Source organism: Rhodofomes roseus (assembly GCF_022264815.1).
Source record: "Rhodofomes roseus strain CIRM-BRFM 1785 chromosome Unknown C8Q71scaffold_14, whole genome shotgun sequence".
Lineage (NCBI taxonomy): Eukaryota > Fungi > Basidiomycota > Agaricomycetes > Polyporales > Fomitopsidaceae > Rhodofomes > Rhodofomes roseus.
Genome location: NW_025952970.1, coordinates 297429 through 319004, shown reverse-complemented (window position 1 = coordinate 319004; position 21576 = coordinate 297429). Strand labels below are relative to the sequence as shown.

General features: G+C 56.2%; 8 protein-coding genes across 8 annotated transcripts; 2 read left to right on the top strand and 6 right to left on the bottom strand.

The window, feature by feature from the left end:
• Positions 1-95: 95 nt before the first annotated feature.
• C8Q71DRAFT_766600 (uncharacterized protein) lies at positions 96-1427 on the bottom strand. Its single transcript, XM_047924203.1, has 8 exons — positions 1278-1427; positions 1027-1167; positions 954-969; positions 840-888; positions 758-789; positions 514-698; positions 341-456; positions 96-284 (listed from the first exon to the last, which is right to left on the bottom strand). The coding sequence occupies exons 2-7, from the start codon at positions 1103-1105 to the stop codon at positions 431-433; spliced, it is 387 nt and encodes a 128-aa protein (XP_047777321.1). The 5' UTR covers positions 1106-1167; positions 1278-1427; the 3' UTR covers positions 96-284; positions 341-430.
• A 1056-nt stretch (positions 1428-2483) lies between these two features.
• C8Q71DRAFT_766595 (serine palmitoyltransferase) lies at positions 2484-4568 on the bottom strand. Its single transcript, XM_047924202.1, has 5 exons — positions 4273-4568; positions 3956-4226; positions 3454-3908; positions 3310-3405; positions 2484-3257 (listed from the first exon to the last, which is right to left on the bottom strand). The coding sequence occupies exons 1-5, from the start codon at positions 4522-4524 to the stop codon at positions 2682-2684; spliced, it is 1650 nt and encodes a 549-aa protein (XP_047777320.1). The 5' UTR covers positions 4525-4568; the 3' UTR covers positions 2484-2681.
• Positions 4569-4902: 334 nt separating this feature from the next.
• On the top strand, positions 4903-7253 carry C8Q71DRAFT_710621 (uncharacterized protein; the record flags this gene model as incomplete). The annotated part of the gene is made up of 2 exons (XM_047920754.1): positions 4903-4944; positions 4998-7253. The coding sequence occupies 2 exons, from the start codon at positions 4903-4905 to the stop codon at positions 7251-7253; spliced, it is 2298 nt and encodes a 765-aa protein (XP_047777319.1).
• Positions 7254-7401: 148 nt separating this feature from the next.
• C8Q71DRAFT_126739 (uncharacterized protein) lies at positions 7402-9093 on the bottom strand. Its single transcript, XM_047916440.1, has 2 exons — positions 8576-9093; positions 7402-8519 (listed from the first exon to the last, which is right to left on the bottom strand). The coding sequence occupies exons 1-2, from the start codon at positions 8923-8925 to the stop codon at positions 7550-7552; spliced, it is 1320 nt and encodes a 439-aa protein (XP_047777318.1). The 5' UTR covers positions 8926-9093; the 3' UTR covers positions 7402-7549.
• C8Q71DRAFT_126738 (uncharacterized protein) lies at positions 9094-10203 on the bottom strand. Its single transcript, XM_047916439.1, has 4 exons — positions 9941-10203; positions 9808-9885; positions 9706-9753; positions 9094-9629 (listed from the first exon to the last, which is right to left on the bottom strand). Exons 2-4 carry the CDS (start codon positions 9855-9857, stop codon positions 9263-9265), a joined length of 465 nt encoding a protein of 154 aa, XP_047777317.1. The 5' UTR covers positions 9858-9885; positions 9941-10203; the 3' UTR covers positions 9094-9262.
• Positions 10204-10443: 240 nt separating this feature from the next.
• On the bottom strand, positions 10444-12600 carry C8Q71DRAFT_710537 (uncharacterized protein; the record flags this gene model as incomplete). Its single annotated transcript, XM_047920747.1, has 3 exons — positions 10444-11214; positions 11272-11850; positions 11905-12600. 3 exons carry the CDS (start codon positions 12598-12600, stop codon positions 10444-10446), a joined length of 2046 nt encoding a protein of 681 aa, XP_047777316.1.
• A 782-nt stretch (positions 12601-13382) lies between these two features.
• On the top strand, positions 13383-17822 carry C8Q71DRAFT_837606 (timeless protein-domain-containing protein). Its single transcript, XM_047926469.1, has 10 exons — positions 13383-14228; positions 14281-14662; positions 14712-14941; positions 14998-15325; positions 15382-15491; positions 15542-15688; positions 15750-16115; positions 16168-16336; positions 16396-16494; positions 16550-17822. Exons 1-10 carry the CDS (start codon positions 13410-13412, stop codon positions 17368-17370), a joined length of 3471 nt encoding a protein of 1156 aa, XP_047777315.1. The 5' UTR covers positions 13383-13409; the 3' UTR covers positions 17371-17822.
• A 1118-nt stretch (positions 17823-18940) lies between these two features.
• C8Q71DRAFT_126601 (uncharacterized protein) lies at positions 18941-21499 on the bottom strand. The gene is made up of 6 exons (XM_047916438.1): positions 21275-21499; positions 21173-21214; positions 20892-21110; positions 20614-20834; positions 20457-20560; positions 18941-20389 (listed from the first exon to the last, which is right to left on the bottom strand). The coding sequence occupies exons 1-6, from the start codon at positions 21370-21372 to the stop codon at positions 19262-19264; spliced, it is 1812 nt and encodes a 603-aa protein (XP_047777314.1). The 5' UTR covers positions 21373-21499; the 3' UTR covers positions 18941-19261.
• Between the last annotated feature and the right edge of the window lie 77 nt (positions 21500-21576).

Genomic DNA, 21576 nt, shown 5'->3' with positions numbered 1-21576 from the left:
GCCAATAAGTATGTTGACAACGACCTGAAATCACATCTAGCTAGAAGTACACTCTAGTGGGTATATAAGGAGGGGCGCCAAGGTGATACAACAGCAGGCGCATCGCACGCAATTTATCTGCAAGGGACAGTGTCAGGCTCTGGTAAGGCTACGCCGCCATGCATCCTGTTGATTACTCACCATCGCCGTTACAAAGTACGAAGCTATGTACATATTGCATAAGCAGTTATATGCAGGCTCAACTAGCTATGATACCGGAGGGACTCGGAGGAGTGGGTTTGGTCCTGCAAATGCCCGGTGTGAGCGTGGCCGACAGCTAAGCCTCAGCCTTGTTACTGACCATCGATATATGCTCAACATCGTCAGGCCCTGAGCTCACAATACCAGACCTCTCGCGGACGTGTTGAGGTTCGAAAGCGTTTATGGAACTCTATTCTGGATCCATCTCCGACGCTCCTGCGACACTAGCATCATGTCGCCCGCTGTCTGAGTCCAAAGGGAGCAGCTGCATACCAAAGGAGATATCGCTCTCGGTCCCACCATGCTTCAGCGGCGCTCCCATGTCCCCCACTAAGTCCATGTTGGTGAAGCGCACAGTGCCGCTCACTGTGGTAGCTTGCGAGTCTGGCTCGCCTAGCGACTGATGGTGGGCGTGTCGGAGGTTCAGGAAGAAGCGGGAGATGAGGATAGTGGTCGTGCTGAGCATACTGGTTAGCCAACCTGGAGAAAATTGGTCGCATCAGAATTGTATGCTTACACCTCAATGAGGCTCGTCATCCAGAGGAACGTCTGAGTGGCTGCTGTGAGCGGTGTGCCATCAACGAAGATTGATTGCTTACCCCGGTAGCCCACAGAACAGTCTGCAAGACGTGGAGTACGAACGACGTCCTATGAGCAAATCGGTGACATGAGCAGATGCACAGTAGCTGTGACCATTTCGATGGCGTGCGTACATGAAATAGGTCGATCCTGAATTGCGGGGAGTTAACGGTTCAGCAGAATCATGAAGCGTGTAGTGTGATTTACCATCTCGCAACAACAGTGAGCTCAGGGACACCCCGAGATGGGCTCTATCGGCAAGTCTCTTTGCCGTGAACGTCGCCATCCCCGTTGCAACGAGCACCACGACGTCTGCGGCGATGGCAGATAAACGGGTAGCGATGACGACTATGCGGTCAACAGAAATTAGCGAGGATTGAGCTTGAACGCGAACCACCTACATCTGTACAAAGTCGTCGAAGAAGTTAGTATGCTAGACACAGCAACACAGCACTGATATGCCCACCTTTCCTGAACATTCGAAGGGAGAGTATTGATGAACCGACAGTTCGCAGGAGGTGCGGCCTCAAACAATTTAGACGTCGTGTAGTTGTACTGGGAGTCATCAATGAAGGTAAATGAGGCGACAGTGCATCGACGGAACGTACAACATTCGTTGCGACTGGCACTAAACCCAAACTGAACGTCAACAGCGCGATCAGGCAATCACGATGGGTGATAGCGTAGACGCGAAGGCTCCAGAAGCCTAGGGCGAGTCAGCAATGAAGCACGTCAACGAGATATCATTGAATGACTAACAAGCTGCAAAAATATAAAGCAAAATCGTCGCAACATCGGAAGCTATCAGCATGTTGTACCACCTATAAGGCCATCAGAGCCGAGTGAGTGATTGTGCATAGCAGCGGTACGCGGTACTCACAACTGAAATTGAAGCCGCCAGGTGTCTGTCGTTAGTCAAAGCACGGCAGCACATTATCTTCACGTACGCCTCCCCGCTTGCAGCTTTGAGAGTATAGCTGCAGGCCAGCATATAGCAGAGTGACATAGCGATTTGAGAGGAATAGAATGTTGGCTCCCGAAAGTCGTCTAGTCCATGCATACTCGACCTCCTCCTGGAAAGTGATAACATGCTCATAGCAAAGCAAAACTTGGTCATGGTTGAGCGAGGATTTTACATATTCGGAAACGGGGAGACGACGTACTGCGGACGGCGGTCACGAAATAGAGTGCCTTATGATCTGTCTCGTTGCTAGACATGAATCCGAGCACAGGATGACGGCGTTGGCACTTCCATACACCAGCAAAGGTCGAAGTGAAAGAGAACGGCAGCAATCCTTCAAAGCTTCACAGCGTGAGGCACTGACACTGGTGTATATGCATGGCTACGGAACCCTTCTCATCGCATATCACGACGGTGGCCACTGGTGGGGTGACCCAGAGCCAAAGCCGAGGTGGTGCTGATCCCCGGTGCATCCTAATCTCCGTGCGAGAGCATTTTGGTTCGTTTGATCTAGATTTTGCTTCGGTTTTGCCTCAGTCTCGCTCGGGCGACACAGCAACTGACGTCGATCGTACTGCTAGTCGCAATCGTGGCGATGCGCACCGAGCTCGGGCTCCGACAATGGGTTTTGCCAGGAACGAACGTCACTCGGAAGTAGTTCGATCAACGCTACCATCGTGCAGCCGTCGCGCAGTGATCTGACTTAGCTGAAAAGTTGCTGAAAAGCCTAGAATAGCAGAGAATAGCTTGCTCATCGCAATTGTAGTGTCCCCATAAGTAGCTTGGGTAAGCGACAGTGTGAGCATGGCACTGCAGCAGATATTACATGAGTATGATATATGCAGGGCAATCAACACCCAATACTATAAATACCACGGCAACCCAGCCGACCCAGATTCTTCTAACGACGCCTACTCAGAACCTTGACGCACGAGGTTTTGATAACATTCGCGGCCTTCTCGCAGTCCTTCTTCGACATTGCTGCACTGATAGCGAGGCGGATGCTGGGGCGTGCCCCGATCAGCTCCTGGTCACGCAGCCTCTTCGCGCGAGTAATCAGCACACCCTGCGCAAGCGCGTCGTCTACGATATCCTGCAAGAGGCGCTCCTCAAGCTCCGCATCGAATTGAACCGGGTGCCGTGGGCGGACGGAAGTAGGGTTCGACAATTTGGCCGACGAAGGTGACAGCGGTGTGGCCGGTATGGCCGGTGACAGAGGCGTCGGCGATAGCAACTGCGCTGGCGCGGGCGTGGACGAGGGCGTGCGCACATTGATGTGGATCACAGCACTCGCGTTGTGTGAAGGGATGGTGATGCAGTCCACCTTGTCTAGGATGGCGCGTACTACCCGAATGTTTTCCTGTAGTGTGGTGAGGATGGAGGGGGTGTTGCGCAAAACACTGATCCCTTCTGATGCAGCGACGGTCATGAGGGGCGGCATGGCCGCAGAGAAAACATAAGACGTCCCGTTGATGCGCTGAGACATGGCGGTCAGCGGGTCAGCGGGTCAACGAAGAAAACATACACACTTGATGCTTGACTACGATATGCGACCCGGCGCAGAAACCCCCGGTCGCAGTAAGACCGTTGGCCACCGATCCTACGAGCATGTCGACCTGGGACACCTGAAGAACCGGTAAGATTCGCACATAAGGCCGGACAAGGAGACATACAGGGACATTGTAAAGCTCCGTGAGGCCGCGTCCAGTCCGACCGACGCTCCCGAACGATACACTCTCGTCAAGGATCAGGCGGTACTTGTACTTCAGCTTGAGCTCGATGAGTTTCGGGAGGTCAGACATCACCCCGTCATGCTCGAAGATACCCTCCGTCACTATGAAGCGCCGCGTCAAGGGCCAGTTCTTCTTGATGCGCTCCTTCTCAACACTCTCAAGCACGTGCTGCAGGCTCTCCATGTCGTTGTGGTCATACCAGCGCACAGTGCAACGCGAGATTTGCAGGCCCTTCTGGATCGCGAAGTTCACGCTGCGGTCCGCAACGATGATGTCGCCACGCTTGCAGAAGGCGGGGATGACGGACGAGATCGTGGAGAATGCCTGAGAGTACAGGATGGCATCTTCGGTGCCCAGGAAGTCCGCAATGTCCTGCTCAAGCTGAGTCTGGACGTCTGCACAGCCATTAATGGGCGCCAAGGAGTATAGGACGAGTACGTACCCTGGCTACCATAGAATCCAGGCGGACTGCAACTCCCCAAGCCATATCTTCGTAGGATATCAATGCAGCGCTCCTTGATTATCTGGTTTCCTGCGAGACCCGCGAAGTTGTAGCTGGCCAGGTTTAGCACCGTCTTTCCATTCGCGAGCTTTGGCTTTGGTCCCGTCGGACCAACAACGACAGGGACAGAGTCTAACTCGGCTCGTTCAGCCTCATTCAAGGGCTGAGCGAGAGGTTCTGGAGACCATTCATCAACGAGCTCGCCGATTTCCTGTTGAGCAGTCAGACCACGTCGATGCGTGAACTCGAAAGCAAACCTTCTCCGAAAACTCGATAAAGTGCTTGCCGGAGGCTTCGGCTTTGGTCCTCGACTGGAGCAGCGTGCGGATGGCGAATATAATGAGAATGACCTCGAGGAGCGTGCGCCCAGGATCATCGCGGTGGGAGGACTTCACATAGCGTGCGATGACTGCCGAGCCGGGGATCTTGTAAAACGTAGACTCTAGGGTTTCATAAGACTGGGCCACAAGTGTAAAGAGAGGCTCCAGGCTCGACGCGGTCGTGCTCATCGTGACGGTCGCCGAGGACGTGGGTGTCGACAACAAGATTAGCGTCTACGGTCTAGCGTGACTAGAGCTCTACATATCACAGTACGCTGGGTTTGGTTATCTAACTCATTTATCTCACTTAGCTACAGTATGTAGTATTTCATAGATATAAGTTAGATTAATAGTGTTCATGAGCTTATTCCAAAAATATGGTTATGCGTGCCGCTGGGGCGACGAGACTCAAGTTCGGAGGTCGAGCTCACTACCGCATGCGACGACGACGAACCTGAGCCTCGCGCTCGTCCAACGACGATGGCGTATTCCCCCTCTCATCGCCCGGCAGCATCTACGTCCACGACAAATCTCGCACCACCCCAGACGGATGTGCGGCAGCGGCGAATGACCTCGCCCTCGCTCCCACCGCCATCGCCGCTCAATCTGGTCAGTGATAAAGTTAGCATAGATGTTTCACGCGTTGAACGCGTAACGAGCAGCCGGAACCAGTGTACGGGCACCGCCGCCCACCTTCGCCGCTGAGAAAAGCGACGACGATTGACCCAGACACGGGTGAGATCAGCGAGTCCGAAGATGGGTCGATTCACCAGTCAGAGGAGTCGCACGACAGGAGGTCGTGGACACATTCACACTCTCCGTCTCCGTCAGTGGCAAAGTTTGCTGCCAACTTCGCCCAGCGAGTGGGGTCGCTCGTGAACAGCGTAAGTCCCGGGTCTCGCACGAACGACCTGCCTACGGACGACGAACTTGAAGCAGAGGCCGAACGACAACGGGAGTGGAGCAGACGCGAGGCCGAGCGTATCATGCGCCAGGAGGTCGAGGACCGGCGGACGGTCGAGCAACGCGTTATGGCCATGCTCAATGGTACTGATGGCGAATCTCCTAACTCGCTTCCGCCGCACCCCTCGCGCTTCCAAACTATGCCGCCGCCGGCCACGCCCCCATCACCAACTTCGCAGAAGGATAGCAGCTGGTGGGCGACTGCGAGGAACAAGCTCACACCGACCAAAGATCCCCTCACACCCGCCCAGCAAGTCATCCAGGAGACCAAGGCGCGCGAGAAGGAGCACGAGAAGGAGAAGAAGAAGAAAGAGAAGCTGAGGCAGAAGAGCAAAGATAGTGGTTGGCCAGCCGCACCCGAGAGCAAGTTCGAGGACCCTGCCTTCATGACCCTCGGTCTTGCAGCCGCCTCGTCGGGATTAACAACCCCAGTGCGGCCCATATCCGCTGCGCCGTCGTCTCCCGGGTCATTCCATCCGCCACCAAGTCTCACGGCATCACCTCTGCGTTCGGGTGATGGATCCTCTTCGCAGGGCCAGCCTATCTACGCGCAATTCAATCCCCAAGGCAGTCTCGATGTAGCGACTACGCTTCTGACTATCGCCAAACGCTTCGAAAAACTGGAGAAATGGACTGTCGGACACGTACGGGCCTTGGAGGAGCGTATGGACGATGTTGAGCGCTGGCTAGTGGAGAAAGAGAAAGAGAAGGAACATACGGGTGCGAAGCCGAGAGAGAATGGTACATCTGCTGAGGGAGAAGGAGGTATGGGTGAAGTTCGAGAAGAACTGGCAGAGATCCAGGCCCGTATGGGTGAGCTGGGTCGCGAGATGGCCAAGCTCATAACGGCGCCAGGCAACCTCGCATTGGGCCCCTCTCGCAACTCTGCGGCCATTGCGCGTGCACCGTCCGCGACCTCTGCAGTCGCGGTACGCTCTATCTCGCAGAACATCACCACCAGTCCCACCTCTACACCGCCGCGAGTGGTCGAGTCTGCAAGTCCACCTATGGTCACTGCGGCGGGTTCGTCGCGAAATTCACGCACGCGTCTGCCATACCCTACCGGCGACTACGCTAGCCCGCCAGACAGCACGATGCTTGGACAAGGTCCTTTCTCACCTCCTAATTCCCCTCCATCATCAATCACGTCTGCTACGAGGCATCGGCATATGTCCATTTCCGGGCTTCCCGGACAAGGCACGAGCTCAGTCACCGTCTCCCCGTCTGGTGTTCCCTTCGGAGAGTCGCCCATGTCAGCTGCAAGTCCGCCGTCTTTACCTCCGCCCAGCTTACCTGCAGCGCGGACTAACAGCGTGAGCCCCACGCCGATGAAGCGTTACACTGTCGCACTGGACAAGCCGATCATGAAACGCGGGAATCGCGAGAACCAGGAGGAACGCGAGCGAACAGTGACTCCACATCGGCGCAGCCAGTCAAGGGAGATCAATACTGTATACTTCTCTACCTCTCCGCTGTCAACCTCGCCGAAACCCGACGATTATGAGTCGGATAGCGACTTTGGTGCCAACGAGGAAACAGTGGGCAAGTCAGCAGCCCGTCGCTCGGGCATCGCAGCTGCAGTCGCTTTGGAAACAACAGACGACGAGGGGAGGAGATCGCCGTCACTGTCTCCCGTCTCGACTCCCGCCGCGAAGCGCCCTCGTCCGCAGACAATGTACGGCTCGCAGTTCGCGAATATCGCTGCGCCGTCCCCCGTCACTCCACTTAATGTTCGTCTCCGTTCACGCTCAACTGACCGGTTCGGCCTGGGCATATCAGATAGTAACGGTGCACCTGTACCTGCTACCCCTACGTCCAAGTTCGTGGACCCGCTGGTCGTCCGCCGGCAAACGAAGGAATCCTTGACCCAGCCAGACCCGCCGAGGGTCATGCCTGGCAAGCCTCGGGCACCTGTAGGAGAGTTGGTCGCTTACTTCGATCAGTCGAAGGCGTGAAGTTGTGGCTCTTGGACATTGCGACGAAGTTTACACGCGTATTGTTTACATTATCCCCTGCCTGCTGAATCTTCCCTCGTATTGCTGTCATGCGGCAGTTCCTCAATGCTCTGTGTTGTCGTGAGTTGTCTGCAGTTACCCGTTACGAATCGTTATGAATGCATGCTCTTGTCATCGCCTGTATCAGTTGTGCATACGCGGCATTCCATTCCAGAGACACAGGGTAAATACATGGTAACATACATTGGCATATACAACCGTACATCATGTGAGATTCATACTGTCCTGTCGCATGTTTAGAGCATATTCTGAGACAGGAAAGGCAGCGCTTGTCCCAGTCCTACCCGGCTGGATGTCGGCATCGTAAATAGAGGGTCAGCCAGTGGGTAAGGATCGACTGGGTAACAGTTACCCTGACCAGTGGTCAGGAGAGTCTGCACGTATCTCTGAGTGAGGTGGGATATCAGCGCCATGCGCGGCACGACCGGGCGAGGGGGCTGCCCGTTCGAGTCTTGAGCTTGAGTCTCTCGCTCCCGGATCTGGACATATGCATCCCGGACCCACTTCATGGCTTGCACCAACGCCTCCCAGGCGAGCTGCAGCGTCTCCCACATGCCATCGTCCGACATGGCGACGGTGACAGCGTTGCGCCAGAAGCCCTCGATGAACCGAGCTTGCTCGTACATCCGGGACAGCTGGCCGTTGAAGTAAGCGACGCACTCGGAGGCGACGCGGTTGATGCGCTGCTTGCGTGCAACTCCTTGGCGGAGAGCAGGGTCGGCGGCATAGAGTGGCGTCCTGTCGCCGGACACGTCGAACGGGGTCTGCGTCGGCACGAGCGCGTTGAGAAGTGCGTCCTTGTCGCGCGTGTACATGTACCTCACGAGCAGCTCGAAGGCTTGAGGCATCGGGAGGCAGAAGGACACCAGGGGGATGCGATAGCCATTCACCATCTCGCCACCTGAGAAGATGATCTGGTTGGGCGGTGGCCGCGGGCGCGACTCGGGCATGTCCGAGGGTAGGCGCCCACAATTCGCGACGAGGATGGCGGCGTGAATGGGCATGATGATAACCTCGCGGCCACGATTGTTCAGCCTGTTGGCTCTGTCGGAAGGAGACCAAGTAGACGGTTCCGCAGGAGGGTGAACAGCGAGTGCGTGGGTTGGTAGACACGACAGGCCTGCGTCCGTTACGATGAGGTTGACTTCGGGGCCGCTGGCCAGTCGCGGGGGATCGACACGGCACTTCTTGGATACACCCATTAATCTGGAGTTCACACTTAGTTAAGCGGCTCATAACATGGTGCAGTAGACCCTCCATACCTGGTGCCCATAGCCGCGAGCGCTTCACGTACGTATTCGACGGGGGTGTCCGCCAGTTCTGGTTCGAACTTCGCAATCATATCCGACATCACTGGAGGGAGCGGAGGCCTTTCGATGGTCTCTGGAACGGACACGAGGGGCGAGTTCTCGTCGTACATATTCAACTGCCCGATGTGGACGATTTTACGTTGCGCCATCCTGACGTTCTCTTGAGGGCGTTCGAAGTGTTCAGGGTGGAATGGGCGACGGCTTCTAAGCTTTGCGGACTGTACTAGCCTTCGAGATGTTTTGAGGGCCTTCTGTCTGGAGCGGAGGCTGAGGGCGTCGTGCTTGTACTCGCGGAGGCGCATATCAGTTTATATAAGGCGAGGGGGTGGGGACGGGCGGCCTGGAACGGATGCGACGAACAATGGCCCTCCATGGCGTCGAGGCGAGCTATTTTATACCAGGCAATGAGCCGTGCACAGCGTGTCTGTCGCAGCTTCTGTGCAGTGGATGAGTGTACTCGGATTGATTCCTGCCTGCTATGGCAGTTGTTTGGCGACCTGCAAATACGGACCCACGGAACCAAGTAGCTGCAAACACGCGCCCCATTTCCTCGTTGGGACGACTGTGTGCGCGACGGAAAAACAAACACCGCCGCTAATGTACAAGGCTTACCGCATTGGTCGAGCACGCACCTTGTGGTCAGCGACAGGGTCGGACATGATACAGGCACCGAATACAAGGGTGTCGCCCTTGTCCATTGCGGGACGAGCAGTCCTTGTGGTTCTGGGGCATTGCGATATCATCACCGCATTTGGTTCCAGGACGCTTCCGCGCACCGTGAGCACAGTACACAGAGGTGGCCACTGGCGAACTCGAATGGGCAATGATCCATTTTGTAGAAGAGTCCTGTGTAGGCCTGACGCCGGTTCGGAAATCATTGGAGTGCTGGACGCGTACATCCTGTCTGTTTGTGGCATCGCGCTGTGCCACTCGTTCAATGCTGCCATCCCGTCCACGGAGTACGGCCCGAGATCCAGTGGCATTGGCGACCAGCGGCAGCATCCGACTTGGTACGTAGAGGCCATCCCAAGTCGACACCGTGAGTCCCAAGGGAGACAAGACGCAGAAGAATATGTTCGCACCATCGGTTCCCCGCCTTTGCACGATACCCCAAGACAATCGCCAAGAAGCTACCGAGTAGCGATCCAGGGGCTCGAGCTGGCAAGTTTAGTTTAATGACTCACAGTGAGGACTCGGAGAACCATCGGCGAGCCGACAAGTTGCGCTGACACATCGTGTGTGCGAAAGCCCCTCGTTAATTTCTAGGTTTGCGTTTCAAGGCCGAAGCTAAAGAACGTATACTAATTGAGCACGCACCTGAGCTGTCTGTGGACTCGGGTCAAGTGGAAGGCATCGATGCCAGGAGCGCTTCGTGACCTCGGATGCCATACACATGCCAAGTGAAAAGTATACGTGTTCAACGTTGAGGCACGATCCCGTGCAATTCGTGCATGAAATCAAATCTGCCCGGCGGGCTTGAGGAAGAAGATATTCAGGAGGTCGAACAGAATGAGGTTCAGGTCTGCAACGTGAGTCGTGAGGTGACGACCGTCGCGTCGAAGCGCGTGCTCAGGCAGTGACTATAAGTAGCGCCCGTTACATACCGTGCTCCCAACGACGCCTGACTACGACAGGAAACGCATGGTAGCAGACACGCAGTACTTCAGTGGCCATAGCGTCAGTATCAGTTAAATGAGATCGACAGTGCATACAAAGCTAACGAAAGCGAAACATCCTTGGATCTTCAATAAGTATCAGTACTGTCATTGCACGACGATAAGTTAACGTAGATCTGCGTCCAAGTACTTCGCATCTGGGTATTACATGATGACACAGCTTTCCTCCTTCACCTTTGCAGTGGAGATGCCCATGTCCTGGAAAGTCTGCGCGCCCCGGTACGTCGCTTGCATCGGTGGGCGTCCCGGGCTCGGTGCACGGGACGCCGGCTGCGACTGAGGCACAGGGAGGGAACCCGATTGCACACGGGCAGAGTTGCGCGAGCCCTGCGCGGGGTATTGGGAATTCATCGTCGCAGGTGGGTATGGAGCCGCAGACTGTGACCTGCGATGGTTTGCATGGGATTCAGGCCCGGGTGCGGGCGATGCCCCGCGCGAGCCTGGCGCTGCGGCGGGGTAACCGCGCGGGGGAACGGGAGAGGCTCCTCGTACAGGTGCCGCGCCCGGACCCAAAGAGGACTCACGGATTCGTGAAGGCCCGTTGAGGTATGGGAAGCCGGGTTGTTGCTGAGGAGGCGACCGGCCACGCGGTGCGAGGGGACGCACCTCTACTGCTGGGTAGGCGTCAGCATATGCAGCTTGCGGGGGAAGAGAGGGTATGCGGTGCGGTGCGGCCGCCATGGGGGCGGGCATGGGAGGTGCGGCAGCGGGATCGTACTGGGGATACGCAGCAGAACCTGGGGGCATGGGCTGTGCGGTCTGGCGAGGATTTGCTTCAGAGCGCATACGGGCCTGTGTGCGTTTGCGCACGAGTGTGGTCTCCGTGAGCTGCTCGTGCTCCTTGCGCGAGAGCGACTTCGATCGCGAGAGCGCATTCAGGCGGTCGGATGCATCAGTGTTGCCCTGCTGCGCTGCCTATAAATCCGACGCATTAGTAGCTAGACTAAGGTAGATCACCCATGGAAACCTCACCATCTGGTACCACTTCTGTGCCGCCGGCAGGTCCTTCACGGATCCCACACCAACCTCTATGTAGTACCCCATTGCGAACATCGCGCTCGGTAATCCCCTTCTGGCCGCGCTCTCCGCATACTTGAACGCCAGCTCCTCATCACGCTCGAACACGCCTTCGGAGCCACACAGGAACCACTTGCTCAGCGCCATCTCCGCGTCAGCATCACCTTGGGCTGCCGCCAAGCTGTAGTACTGTACACTCAGCACGGCGTCGAATGGGAAACCGCCGGCCTCATCTGCAAGCTCGAACGCCTCCCCAAGACGCGTCTGCGCGGGCGCGTGCGCGAGGTACGCCGCGCGCTCGAGGTGGCGCCTTGCCTCGAGCGCAGGCGAGGAGCCCGGCGGAATGTGGGACGCGAGGAGATACGGCTGAATGGAGAGGTTGGGGAGTTCGTTGAGAAGGAGCAGAGCGTACACATAGGCCGGATGCGGCGTGTCCACGGTGGATAGGGCAGCCGCTTGCTTCAGCAGCGGCAGTGCCTCCTCTGACGATCGCGGGAGGCCCAGCTGCCCCGATAAGTAAGCCATGCCCAATCGCTAAGTCGTACCCTTCAGCTAGCCGCGAGCGTGAAGAGCGAGGAGATGACGTACAAACAAACACCCCGGGACGGCGTGTGCCGCGCCATGCTCATAACACTCCCTCGCGTGCACGGCATCTCCGAACTTCTCAAAGTCGCGTGCGAGATCGAGCCATGCAGGGTGATAGCCCACCTTCGCCGCCTGCTCGCACTGTGTGAACGCATGCTTCGGGTTGTGCGCGACGTGCTGCGGGAACGCGCCGCTCGCCTCGCACGTCGAGCACAGGTAGATCGCCTCCGAGATGTACCCGGGCACAAAGTTCTGCGTCGCCTTCTTGCGCCCTGCGAGTTTCAGGAGCATCGGGACTGCGACATCGATGAGCCGCTGCAGGTCCGGCTCTGCGATGCGCGCGGGAGTGCCTGATGGCGGGCGGCCAGGATTGACGCTGCTGGTAGATGCCTGTAGACGCTGCGTGCGCTGGACGAGGTCGAGCACTTCGTGGCACCATGCTACTTGACCCGCGGGGTCGTACGACGGCTCTTGGACGGCGTTCAGCTGCACGGATAACGTTGCCACTGTCGGTAGGCGGGTGACGAGATACGTTGTAGATGGGTCATTGAGCAGCTCTTTCGCCGTTACAGTCTTCGCGGGCTGGTTGAGATCGTGGTGATCAGGAGTAGAAGTTGGGTATGACTGGGACGACGATGAAGCTGCATAGTGGTCGTAAGCGTGCGGAGCAGATGCATAATTCTCGAATGCCAATGCCATGCTTCCCTACAGCTGGGATATCAGCAGTCGTTGTCATATATGGTACAAGTTGAACTTACAATTTACACCAGAATGTAGATGGTCGATGACGGTCCCTGGTGGTTCAGTGTAACTGGACACGGGGAAATTCGTTCGACATCGCCCACCATCTGTCTCTATTTATTATGCAGGACGGTCACATAGTGCCGCCGAAGATCGCTTACTATGGTCAACAAACTGCGCGGCCGGCTGGACTCATCGCCCCCGAGGCTCAGGGCACGCGGTCGAGGCGTTTGATCGTGGCATAGCATCCGTGGATAGGGGGCCATATGCAGCCCAACGAGCACAGGCCGAGCGGAATTTTGACAAGAGCGGTCAGTGCTGCCGTCAATCTAGTCTGAGTTTCATCAGCGCGCGATGAGACTTTGTCCTGGAGCGTCCCGGCACTGCGACACAACACGATCCCTTGAGGAGGATGAGGTGGTGGAGGAGGAGCTCGAGGGGGGTCCAGTACAGTCGGATCTGTGCCAACACGTTAACGTTGTGTGCGTAGCGCGTCAAGGAGCGACAGAAGAACAGGAGTAGCACATGTACGAATGACCCTCATATATACTCTTCTCGTGTGTAGATATTCAGATTTTGTGAGCGGTCGCACTGCATTCGGGAATGAAGGGCTTGGCCGCTCAAGCGCTCAGGTCCCGTTGTGACAAACACGACACGTCACACTCCTCAGACAGTGACCGTTCGCGCCGTCAGTCACGTTTGAGGCGCGTCGCGCAACGCATAACCTTCCCAACGCCCACGACCGCACTGCTGCCCCATCCGTGATCATGGACGACGACGTGATATCCATCTCTGACGGCTCCGGAGAAGAGGAATACTTGGATCGCCGTGCCATCCTCGAGCCTGCCATTCGGAGCGTGGTCGACGCGCTCGGTGGCTACGAGAACGGGTCGTATCGTCTCGGTGATGAATGCTACGGATGTCTGAAAGATCTCAAGAAAATCTGGAGGAAGGACGACACGGATGACGAGCGTACTGTAGCCCGTATTCTTTGGGAGACGCGAGTTCTCCCAAACGACCTCATTCCCATCCTCCTGGAGACCGCGGGCAAGGGACTGCTCGAAGATAAATGCGCCATTGCGTGCGCAGATCTTATGACCGCTATGACATGGCCGATTGACTTGGCGGAGGAGCTGAAGGAATTAGACGAAGAACATGACAAGGGTACGGACTATACCCAGCTCACTCTCAGTCACCTGCACTACAAGGCGGCACTCCTGAGGCCGGGTGCCATCCAGGCTCTGTTCGGGATCACTCTGCCATGTCTTTCCAAGGCTCCTAAAGAGCGCAAGGAGCGTGACATCCAGATCATCAACGTCGTACTCTACCTCATCCGCAACCTCGCGTTCATCAAGGACTTGCCACCAAACATGCACCTTAGTGCAGACCAGGCTGAGTTCGCGTCTATGCAGTCCCGTCTAGTCAAGACGCTATCAGATGCGAATGTACTTGACTTCCTGATCACCGTCGCATCGAGCGCCAACGAGGACCCGATGTTCAACGGTTGGAATGCTCTTGTGCTCGAGATATTCTATCTTCTCTTCCGGGGGGTCAAGCCAACTGTGCTAGCAGTGGACCAGGCCAAGGTACGTTCGCTCGCGCGACTGCTATTGTGATCCTTGTACTCAAAAATTGCAGGAGCCGACGCAGAACCTGCGCCGCCTGCTTGCGGTAGAGGACCAGCGCAAGCGAGACTTCCGCCGGAACGCCACATCGCGGCACTCCCGATTCGGCACAACGCTCTCAGTCAAACTGAATCCCAAGAAAGCGCAGGCGAAGACGGATGAGGAACAGACCCCAGAGGCTGAACCCGAACCAGCCGAATCGTCCCAAACCTTGGTCCTGCATCGCCAGCAGGCGCTTAACCAGGACTCGGGCAGCATTGTTGACCGACTGAAGCGGCAGAAGAAGCAGAAAATAAAGAAGACGGACGAGCTGGCGCGGGAGGATAACCTATCCGTGGACGCGAAGTTCATCCTGCAGAACTTCGCGCGCATATTGATCGAGGCCTGCTTCAATCGTGAGTTGATTGAGTGTACTGTTGTGCAGCTTCATAACACGTCCTTCAGCATTCCTCTCGTCGCTGCTGAAGGACATCAGAGCCGAACGAGCGAAAATCACAGAGAAGGACAACCTCCGGCTACTCTATGTCGCGAAGTGGTTCCTGGAGTTCTTTCTTTGCGTCCGTGCTACACAAGGGTCGGAGAACGCATGGAGTTTTGGCCTCGTTGCGGAGGTGACCGACCGAGCGTGGATCGTTTGGGTGCTGAAACGCATGCGGCAGGCCGTCGAAGAGAAGGTATGGAACATTCTGGTTCAGTCACCCTTTGCTCACAGACGTGATATCTTCCAAAGCCAAAAGCGTGGAACGAACTCCAGGCTGGCATAGACTGCCTCACGCAGCTCGTCATCCTAATCGACGCCATGTCCACTTCGCCCGTCGCTTCCGAGGCCGACGTCGCGGACGTCCTCCAGCAGCAACTCATCTACAACGGAGAGGTGCTCGACATCGCGTTCGACAGCCTCCGTGCGTACCGGGAAGGCACACAGAGCCTGGCTTATCTCGACTCGAGCGTTCATCTTGCGTATGCGCTCTTCCGGATGCTCGAACGGTGGGGGAAGAAACGCAGCGGAAGGGGCGAGATGTATGTCCGCCGCAAGGAGAAGGCGCGGAGAAGACGAGGTATGTATGGCCCTTGGGTACTGGCGAAGTTTGGAGCACAAACACTTGAATTCTAGGCACCGGGAAGGGCGAGGAGGACGGTGTACCGGAAGAGGAAGAGGAACCTCAAGAGGAGCCGGATGAAATGATCCACGAGACTATGTTCACGTTCGACATGTTCGAGGCGGTGGGTTGTCCGTGTCACTCATGCGATTGCGTTCTGACCACGGCTACCAGAAATTTGCTCATCCGGACATCACCCAAACGTTACTGGCGTGTGTCGCCCGATTTAAGGAGTTCACGTCTGCGGATAAGATGAAGCGCGTCGTCAGCCTCATGCATCGGCAAGCCGTAAAGGCTAAGGCGGAGGGGCTTTACTTCAACGTAGGCGCACTGGTAGCCTGTGTCGTCGCTCAGTGTACTGACAATCCATTGCTGCACACAGGTATCTACGTTGGATCTCTTCAAGACCATTCTCGCGGACGAGAAGTCGCTACCCAAGGACCAGCCCTACAAAGACCTCGTTAATCTCATTAAATACATCCTACGCCAGTTCTTCAAAGCTGTGGAAGAGGAGTCGTTCCTCGTGGTTCAGGCGTTCTTCCCGATGAACCGGGGCCACTGGAAGGAATTCTCCAGCTGGACGCCGCCCGAGGATAAGAAGGGCGGGCGGGCGGAAACGGTGGAGGACACTAGATTCCCGCCCGACGTCCAAGTGAAGAAAGGGTACTCGTGGAGCGAGCAGCTTGGCATCACGATTGCGTGTCTAGTTGGAGAGGGAAAGAACGAGTTGATAGAGTGGGTGAAGCAGGTGAGGCGAACTTGCGCTCAGGTCACTTCGCGGTCTGACGACGAACCCCTAGATCCTTATGCTAGCTATCGGGCAGCGGCAACGGATCATCGAGGACACGGACGGCTCGTCATCGAAAGTCATTGACGTAGACAGCGACAGCGAGCCGGAGAACGAGCTCGCGGCGGTCACTGCCAACAGAGGGCCTTCTGACGAAGCTCTCGCGAAGATGACCGATTATTGTGAGTCTAATGCTGCAAGTTTACGAGAGTGCAGAGAATGACTGCCGTCAATTTGCCAGTGATACCGTACGTCAGTGATGAGCAAGCAAATGCGGCCACCAAAGATCCGCATCTCAAGCTTCTATTCCGTCTCATCAAGTTCCAGATTCTAGACGAAGGTCAGAGTACTTTGCTGATGTATTGAAGTATCGCGCAGCTGAACTCGCGAGACAGATGCGAATGAATTGGAGTGGTATATTCCTGCAGCGGTTCTGCCGTCCGATCTGCAAAGTTGTCTCAACGTGATCAGCCAATTCCTCGAGACTCCGATTGATCTGGATGGCAAGAACGCGTCGCAACTACTCAACAAGAAGCGACGCAGACGTCGGCGGCGCCGTTCACCCACACCCGACCCCGATGTCAGTGCCTCGGAGGGCGAGGAGCCAAAGAAGCGCAAGGAGAAGAAGAAAAAGGAGAAGCAGCAGTACAAATCAGCACAATTCATCGAGGATAGCGATGCGGAGATGGAGGATATGGAGGCCTTCCTAGAGAAGGAGAAGGCACTGCGAGAACGGACTGCGTTGCTGGCAACGTCCACGGGGCACATCGCCACGATGAGGTCTACTGGGACGAAGAAACGACGGAAGCGGGTCCCGGACAATGGTGCCGCGAAGAAGAGGCGGCGCAAAGGGCAGAGCGGGATTGACGCAGAGGACGAAGTGGCGGAGGCACGGAGTGCATCGAAGGGCGGCGACGATAGCGACTCGGATGGCAGCATCCTGAACCTCTTCGTCTCACCCAGGAGATCTCCTTCGACTCAGCCTACCTCTCCTAACCCCGTCGAGATACAGAAGACGAAACCAAGACCCAAACCGCGTCCTCGGCGCAAACTGGCCAGCGAAGTTACAGAGGAAATCCAGGAGACTACGCAGACTTCGCGTCCGCCTGCCAATGCTATAGGCAGTGCCTTGAGATCTCCATCGCCACTTCCGTCCGCCCTGCAAGCAAAGAAGAGAGGAAGATTGCAACTGGCTATCTCGGATGAGGACGACTAGCTGGTGACCGACCATTATTGTTTTATAGATCTATGAGATGTCGACACTATGCATAAACCACATTAGATACCAATGTCCGCGCGGAATGCATGCACTTGGCCTGCCATGTCAACAGGCATGGGTACGTCACACGTGAAGCACGAAGCCTTGCGAGAGGCCCTTGTCGCGGGCGCGTTCGCAAAAAAGCCGATTCGAGACAATATCGTACCGATGCCCTCGGATAGTCAAATAATGCTATTAACTACCATGAAACATTGTGCTCAATTGTCACGTCATGAAGGCTCGTTGAACGGAGGAGGCGAGCGCTCCAGTCGTATGTACTCGGCGACCAGGCCCGTCGGCATGCTCAGATCGCAATCTGGTGGGGTGGCGGGCTGCTGTGGCTAAATTAGGCACCCTCCGACCCACCGAACCTGCCTGCAGCGTACAATTTCACCTCAAGCGCAAACGACACTTCGACGCGCGGGTACTTCTGGTGAGGTTACGGGTTTCATAGGTAAATGATAAGGTGAGTAGGTAGTGGCTCAGTGGCACAGCCTGAGTCGAAGGATCACTATCATAAGTTTGAGCTGGGTTTGAGCCTTCCTCGGCGAGTGTGTGTAGCACTCTGGCTGCCAATGCAAGCCGCAGACGTGAACAACTCATTCACATTCGTATGCAAAGCGAACGGATTACAGGTCATGAACCTTGGCGAAGATATGCACACTCAGCTGAGTACAGCCGTACAGTGTTATTCAAATATCGCGCATACGGCCACTCCGCCACGGTATGACTGGCCATCGAAGTGGCAGGGATACCTCCCCAAGTTTGAAGCTCCACTCCGGTGTTCGGTGGACCATCATCATCTTGACCCGCTCATAGCGCCGTCGTATACGCTTCATGACGTTCTAGGTTACAGGATTAGAACGGGTACACTGGCACGACCCTTCGCGACATGGAACTGACCGTGAACATCCTGACCAACGTATCCCGTCTGCTCTGCTTCTCGTCAATAGGTCGTTCACATGTCACAGATGGATCTTCATGTTCGGAAGCCTCGTCAATAGTCAGGGCGTCCAACGCCGGTAGCCATATCTCGAGGAGCAAGTCCTCTGCGGTTGACATAGGCTGGAGGTGGATGATACGCGGTCAGTCCTTGAATCAGGTGCAAGCGGGCCGTCACACACCGGTAATATACTGAATAAGACTTCATCGCCATGCACTTCATAGAAGACTTGGGGGAATGCACAGGAGTCGCTGGCCATCATCATGCCTGCGTACAACCAGCACGCGAGTGGAGGTACAGTACCATGGTCTGTCTTAGGGGTTGAGCCTCAGAGGCTATGCTTCTTGGCCCTCTGAGCGCAGGATGGAGATAGAGGAGAAGTGTACTTTAATGCCGCAGAAATCCCCAGGAGTTCGGCATGGTATCTTCAGTGAACGGCTGAACACAAGCTTTGTCGTCTCTCGGCACGGTGAACAGATCTCCCTCTCGCGGGCGCGTCGGGGACCCTGCATACCTTTGCGTCGAACCAGTTGTAACACATGAACATTGCGCCCACGTTCAATTCCTAGGATTTCATAGCTTTGCCGAGGACATGACGAACATTTGAACGTCTTGGCGCTACGCTTCCACGTAGTGAACGAAGCGCTGCTCTCGTAAAGGGCGGGTGCCCTGGCCGTCTTCCAAGTCGATGGAGCTTCCATCCAATAAAGAACGCAATTCTGCCAACAAACTCCTGCTAGTGGCCCGGCGTGACGCGTGAACACCAAATCACACAGAAAGAGAGATGGTTTCTCCAGGCGCGACGCCGTGTTCGGGCCGGGCCAGTCACCAAAGCCAAAGCCAAGCTCAGCGCAATCGCACGGAATGCCACTTCGACGCAGAGGAAGCCGCAGCGCGATGCGGCATTTAATCGGACACCACAATCACGTCTTCGTCATCCTCTCGCTTCTTCTTCCCCCCGAGCTCCCGTAGTAGGTGCGACATGTCCGGTAGTTCCGACCCTGAGGAGATCGAGAGAGTCGAGAGGGCACGGCTGAGCCGTCCGTGAGGCGAGCCCGGGCGACTGGGGCTGTAGTCTGGAGACCGACGATAGAGGGAAAGTAGCGCCTCTGACGATTTGTATCGCCCTTTGAATGCGGCTTCCTCGAGGTCGGAGTCGGGTGAGTCACTGATCTCGACGTAGGCGGGGAGTGCTTTGGCGCGAGGTGCCGGCCGCCGTGGTAGGCCGGACGGCGGTCGACGATCGTCGGTTGCCATTTGTGGGACGGTTTGCGTTGGCCGTGGGTCGGCGACAATCTTGGTGGTTGGACGTTGTTCCGGATGTCCCTCTGCCGTGCTCTCTGCAAGCGGAACCTTAGCATTCCTCCTTGCAATGCGAGGCGCTTTTGGATTGTGGACAGCATGAGGTCTCGCTGTGTCTGATCTTGTAGGTAATGCTGATTTTCGCTCCCTTGAGCAGCTTTCCGCGATTGCACCACTGCGCTCCATGGTCGTACGCGCCTTCAGCGGGGGGTTACCATACGTCTTGGACGTACGCTGCAGAGAAGCGCCCACCAGAGGCGGTTCGTCGGACGAGTCCTCCTCAGAGTCTCCGGAAACTTTATTTAGGTCGAAGAACTCTCCCTCGCTCGAGACTTGTCCTGCACCGGCCGCTTGACGTTTCCTAGGAGCTGCACCCGTGAGTCTTTGTCGGTGTACACCCCTGCTTGTGGCCTTGCTATTGCGGTGCCGAGTGGGAGGCGGAATGTGCTCTACATCGTCGAGGGATTGCCCCTCTTCGTCATCGAGGCCACCGTCACTGTCCTCGGGGTCCGGCGCGTCGTCGCCCCTTCGTCTATAGCATCCCCGTATGACATCCCCCCACAGGACGTACGTACGACAGGACCGGCATTGACCGCCCCGGGGTATCATAGCGAGTTTTCTGGGAGTCGAGTGCTCGGTGCGGTCTTGTTCGAGGAAGTCAGCGCAGAGACAGGATATATGTGAGACCCCCGTGCAGTCTGTAGAGGGACAGAGCGCCATGGTCATCGGGTCCTTGGGGGTCATGTCCGTGAGTTCGCAAATTCGATACAGAGTTGGTGTCGTGCAACGTAGAACTTACTAGGTGTCGTCGGTCCAAGGTATCGTTGCAGATGGAGCATTGTAATGGTCTCGATGAAGCTAACATAGTAGTCCATTTTCGGAGATGTTCTGAGGTAAACATAGCTAGCGGCGTCATCAGAGAATGATTTTAGCGAAAGAGACGGGACATAGCCTACTGTCGTTCACGTCGATCGGGCCCGTCCTCCCAGAACCAGTCTGGCCCGACTTCCCGTCCACGCCCTCCAGCTCGACAGTGCAAGAAAATCCTCGGGGGAGGGCGAGGTCGCCGATGCCGCGGGAAGCGTCATTCCAAATTCTTTCAGCCTCGGAGGTGAAAAGCTTCACATGCAATGGCCACGTATTGTACGGATGGGAACATAACATGCTCCGTGCGATTCTATATATATCCGCTTCAGCGCAGTGTCGCTAAAAGCATAAGAATACGCATACTCACGAGACATTGGTCTTCAAATACCGGGATTTCGAGTTCATCTGGAACACAGCCTTGCCGTCCTCGCCTCGGAGGTGTCGCGAAATGTGCGGGTGCTGCCATGCCCACTCGAACTGCAGCGCCGTGAGCTTAGAGGGAAAACCATATACGATCATTTGCATGATCCAGGGCCTGTTATGCTTGGTCTTCCATGCGCCTTGGGTGATTTCGCCGTTATGTTGACTATATTAAGGGCAGTGACATGTGAGCCAAGCGAATGACAGTCTGACGGTGAGTGTACTGACCGTATGCGCCTAGGGGGGCTCGGAGTGCTTCCTATGTAAGTTCTGTAGCATGACTTCGTATACAATCCGACAATGATATCGAGCAACATATTTGTTACTTACGCAGTTGCGCGTGGAGTCCGAATGCTCTTCAGCAAGTAGCACGCGTAGAATCGAGGGAAATGGTGATCGACCAGAGAAGACTTGACTTTGCGAGGCATGATTTGCGGATCGCAGCTCCAGACTGGGTAAATAGTTTAGATGTGACACTAGTATCAGTGCCGGATAGATACTGCCACGCAGCTGGGGACTTTGTGGGGACTCGAAGGTGGAGGTGGTTCGGTGCCAAGTCCGAGTCGCGCTGGTGGCGCGGCGTGTCTGATTCGCGTTCTGTCACAGCATGTCACGCGCCTTCGCGCCTGTCA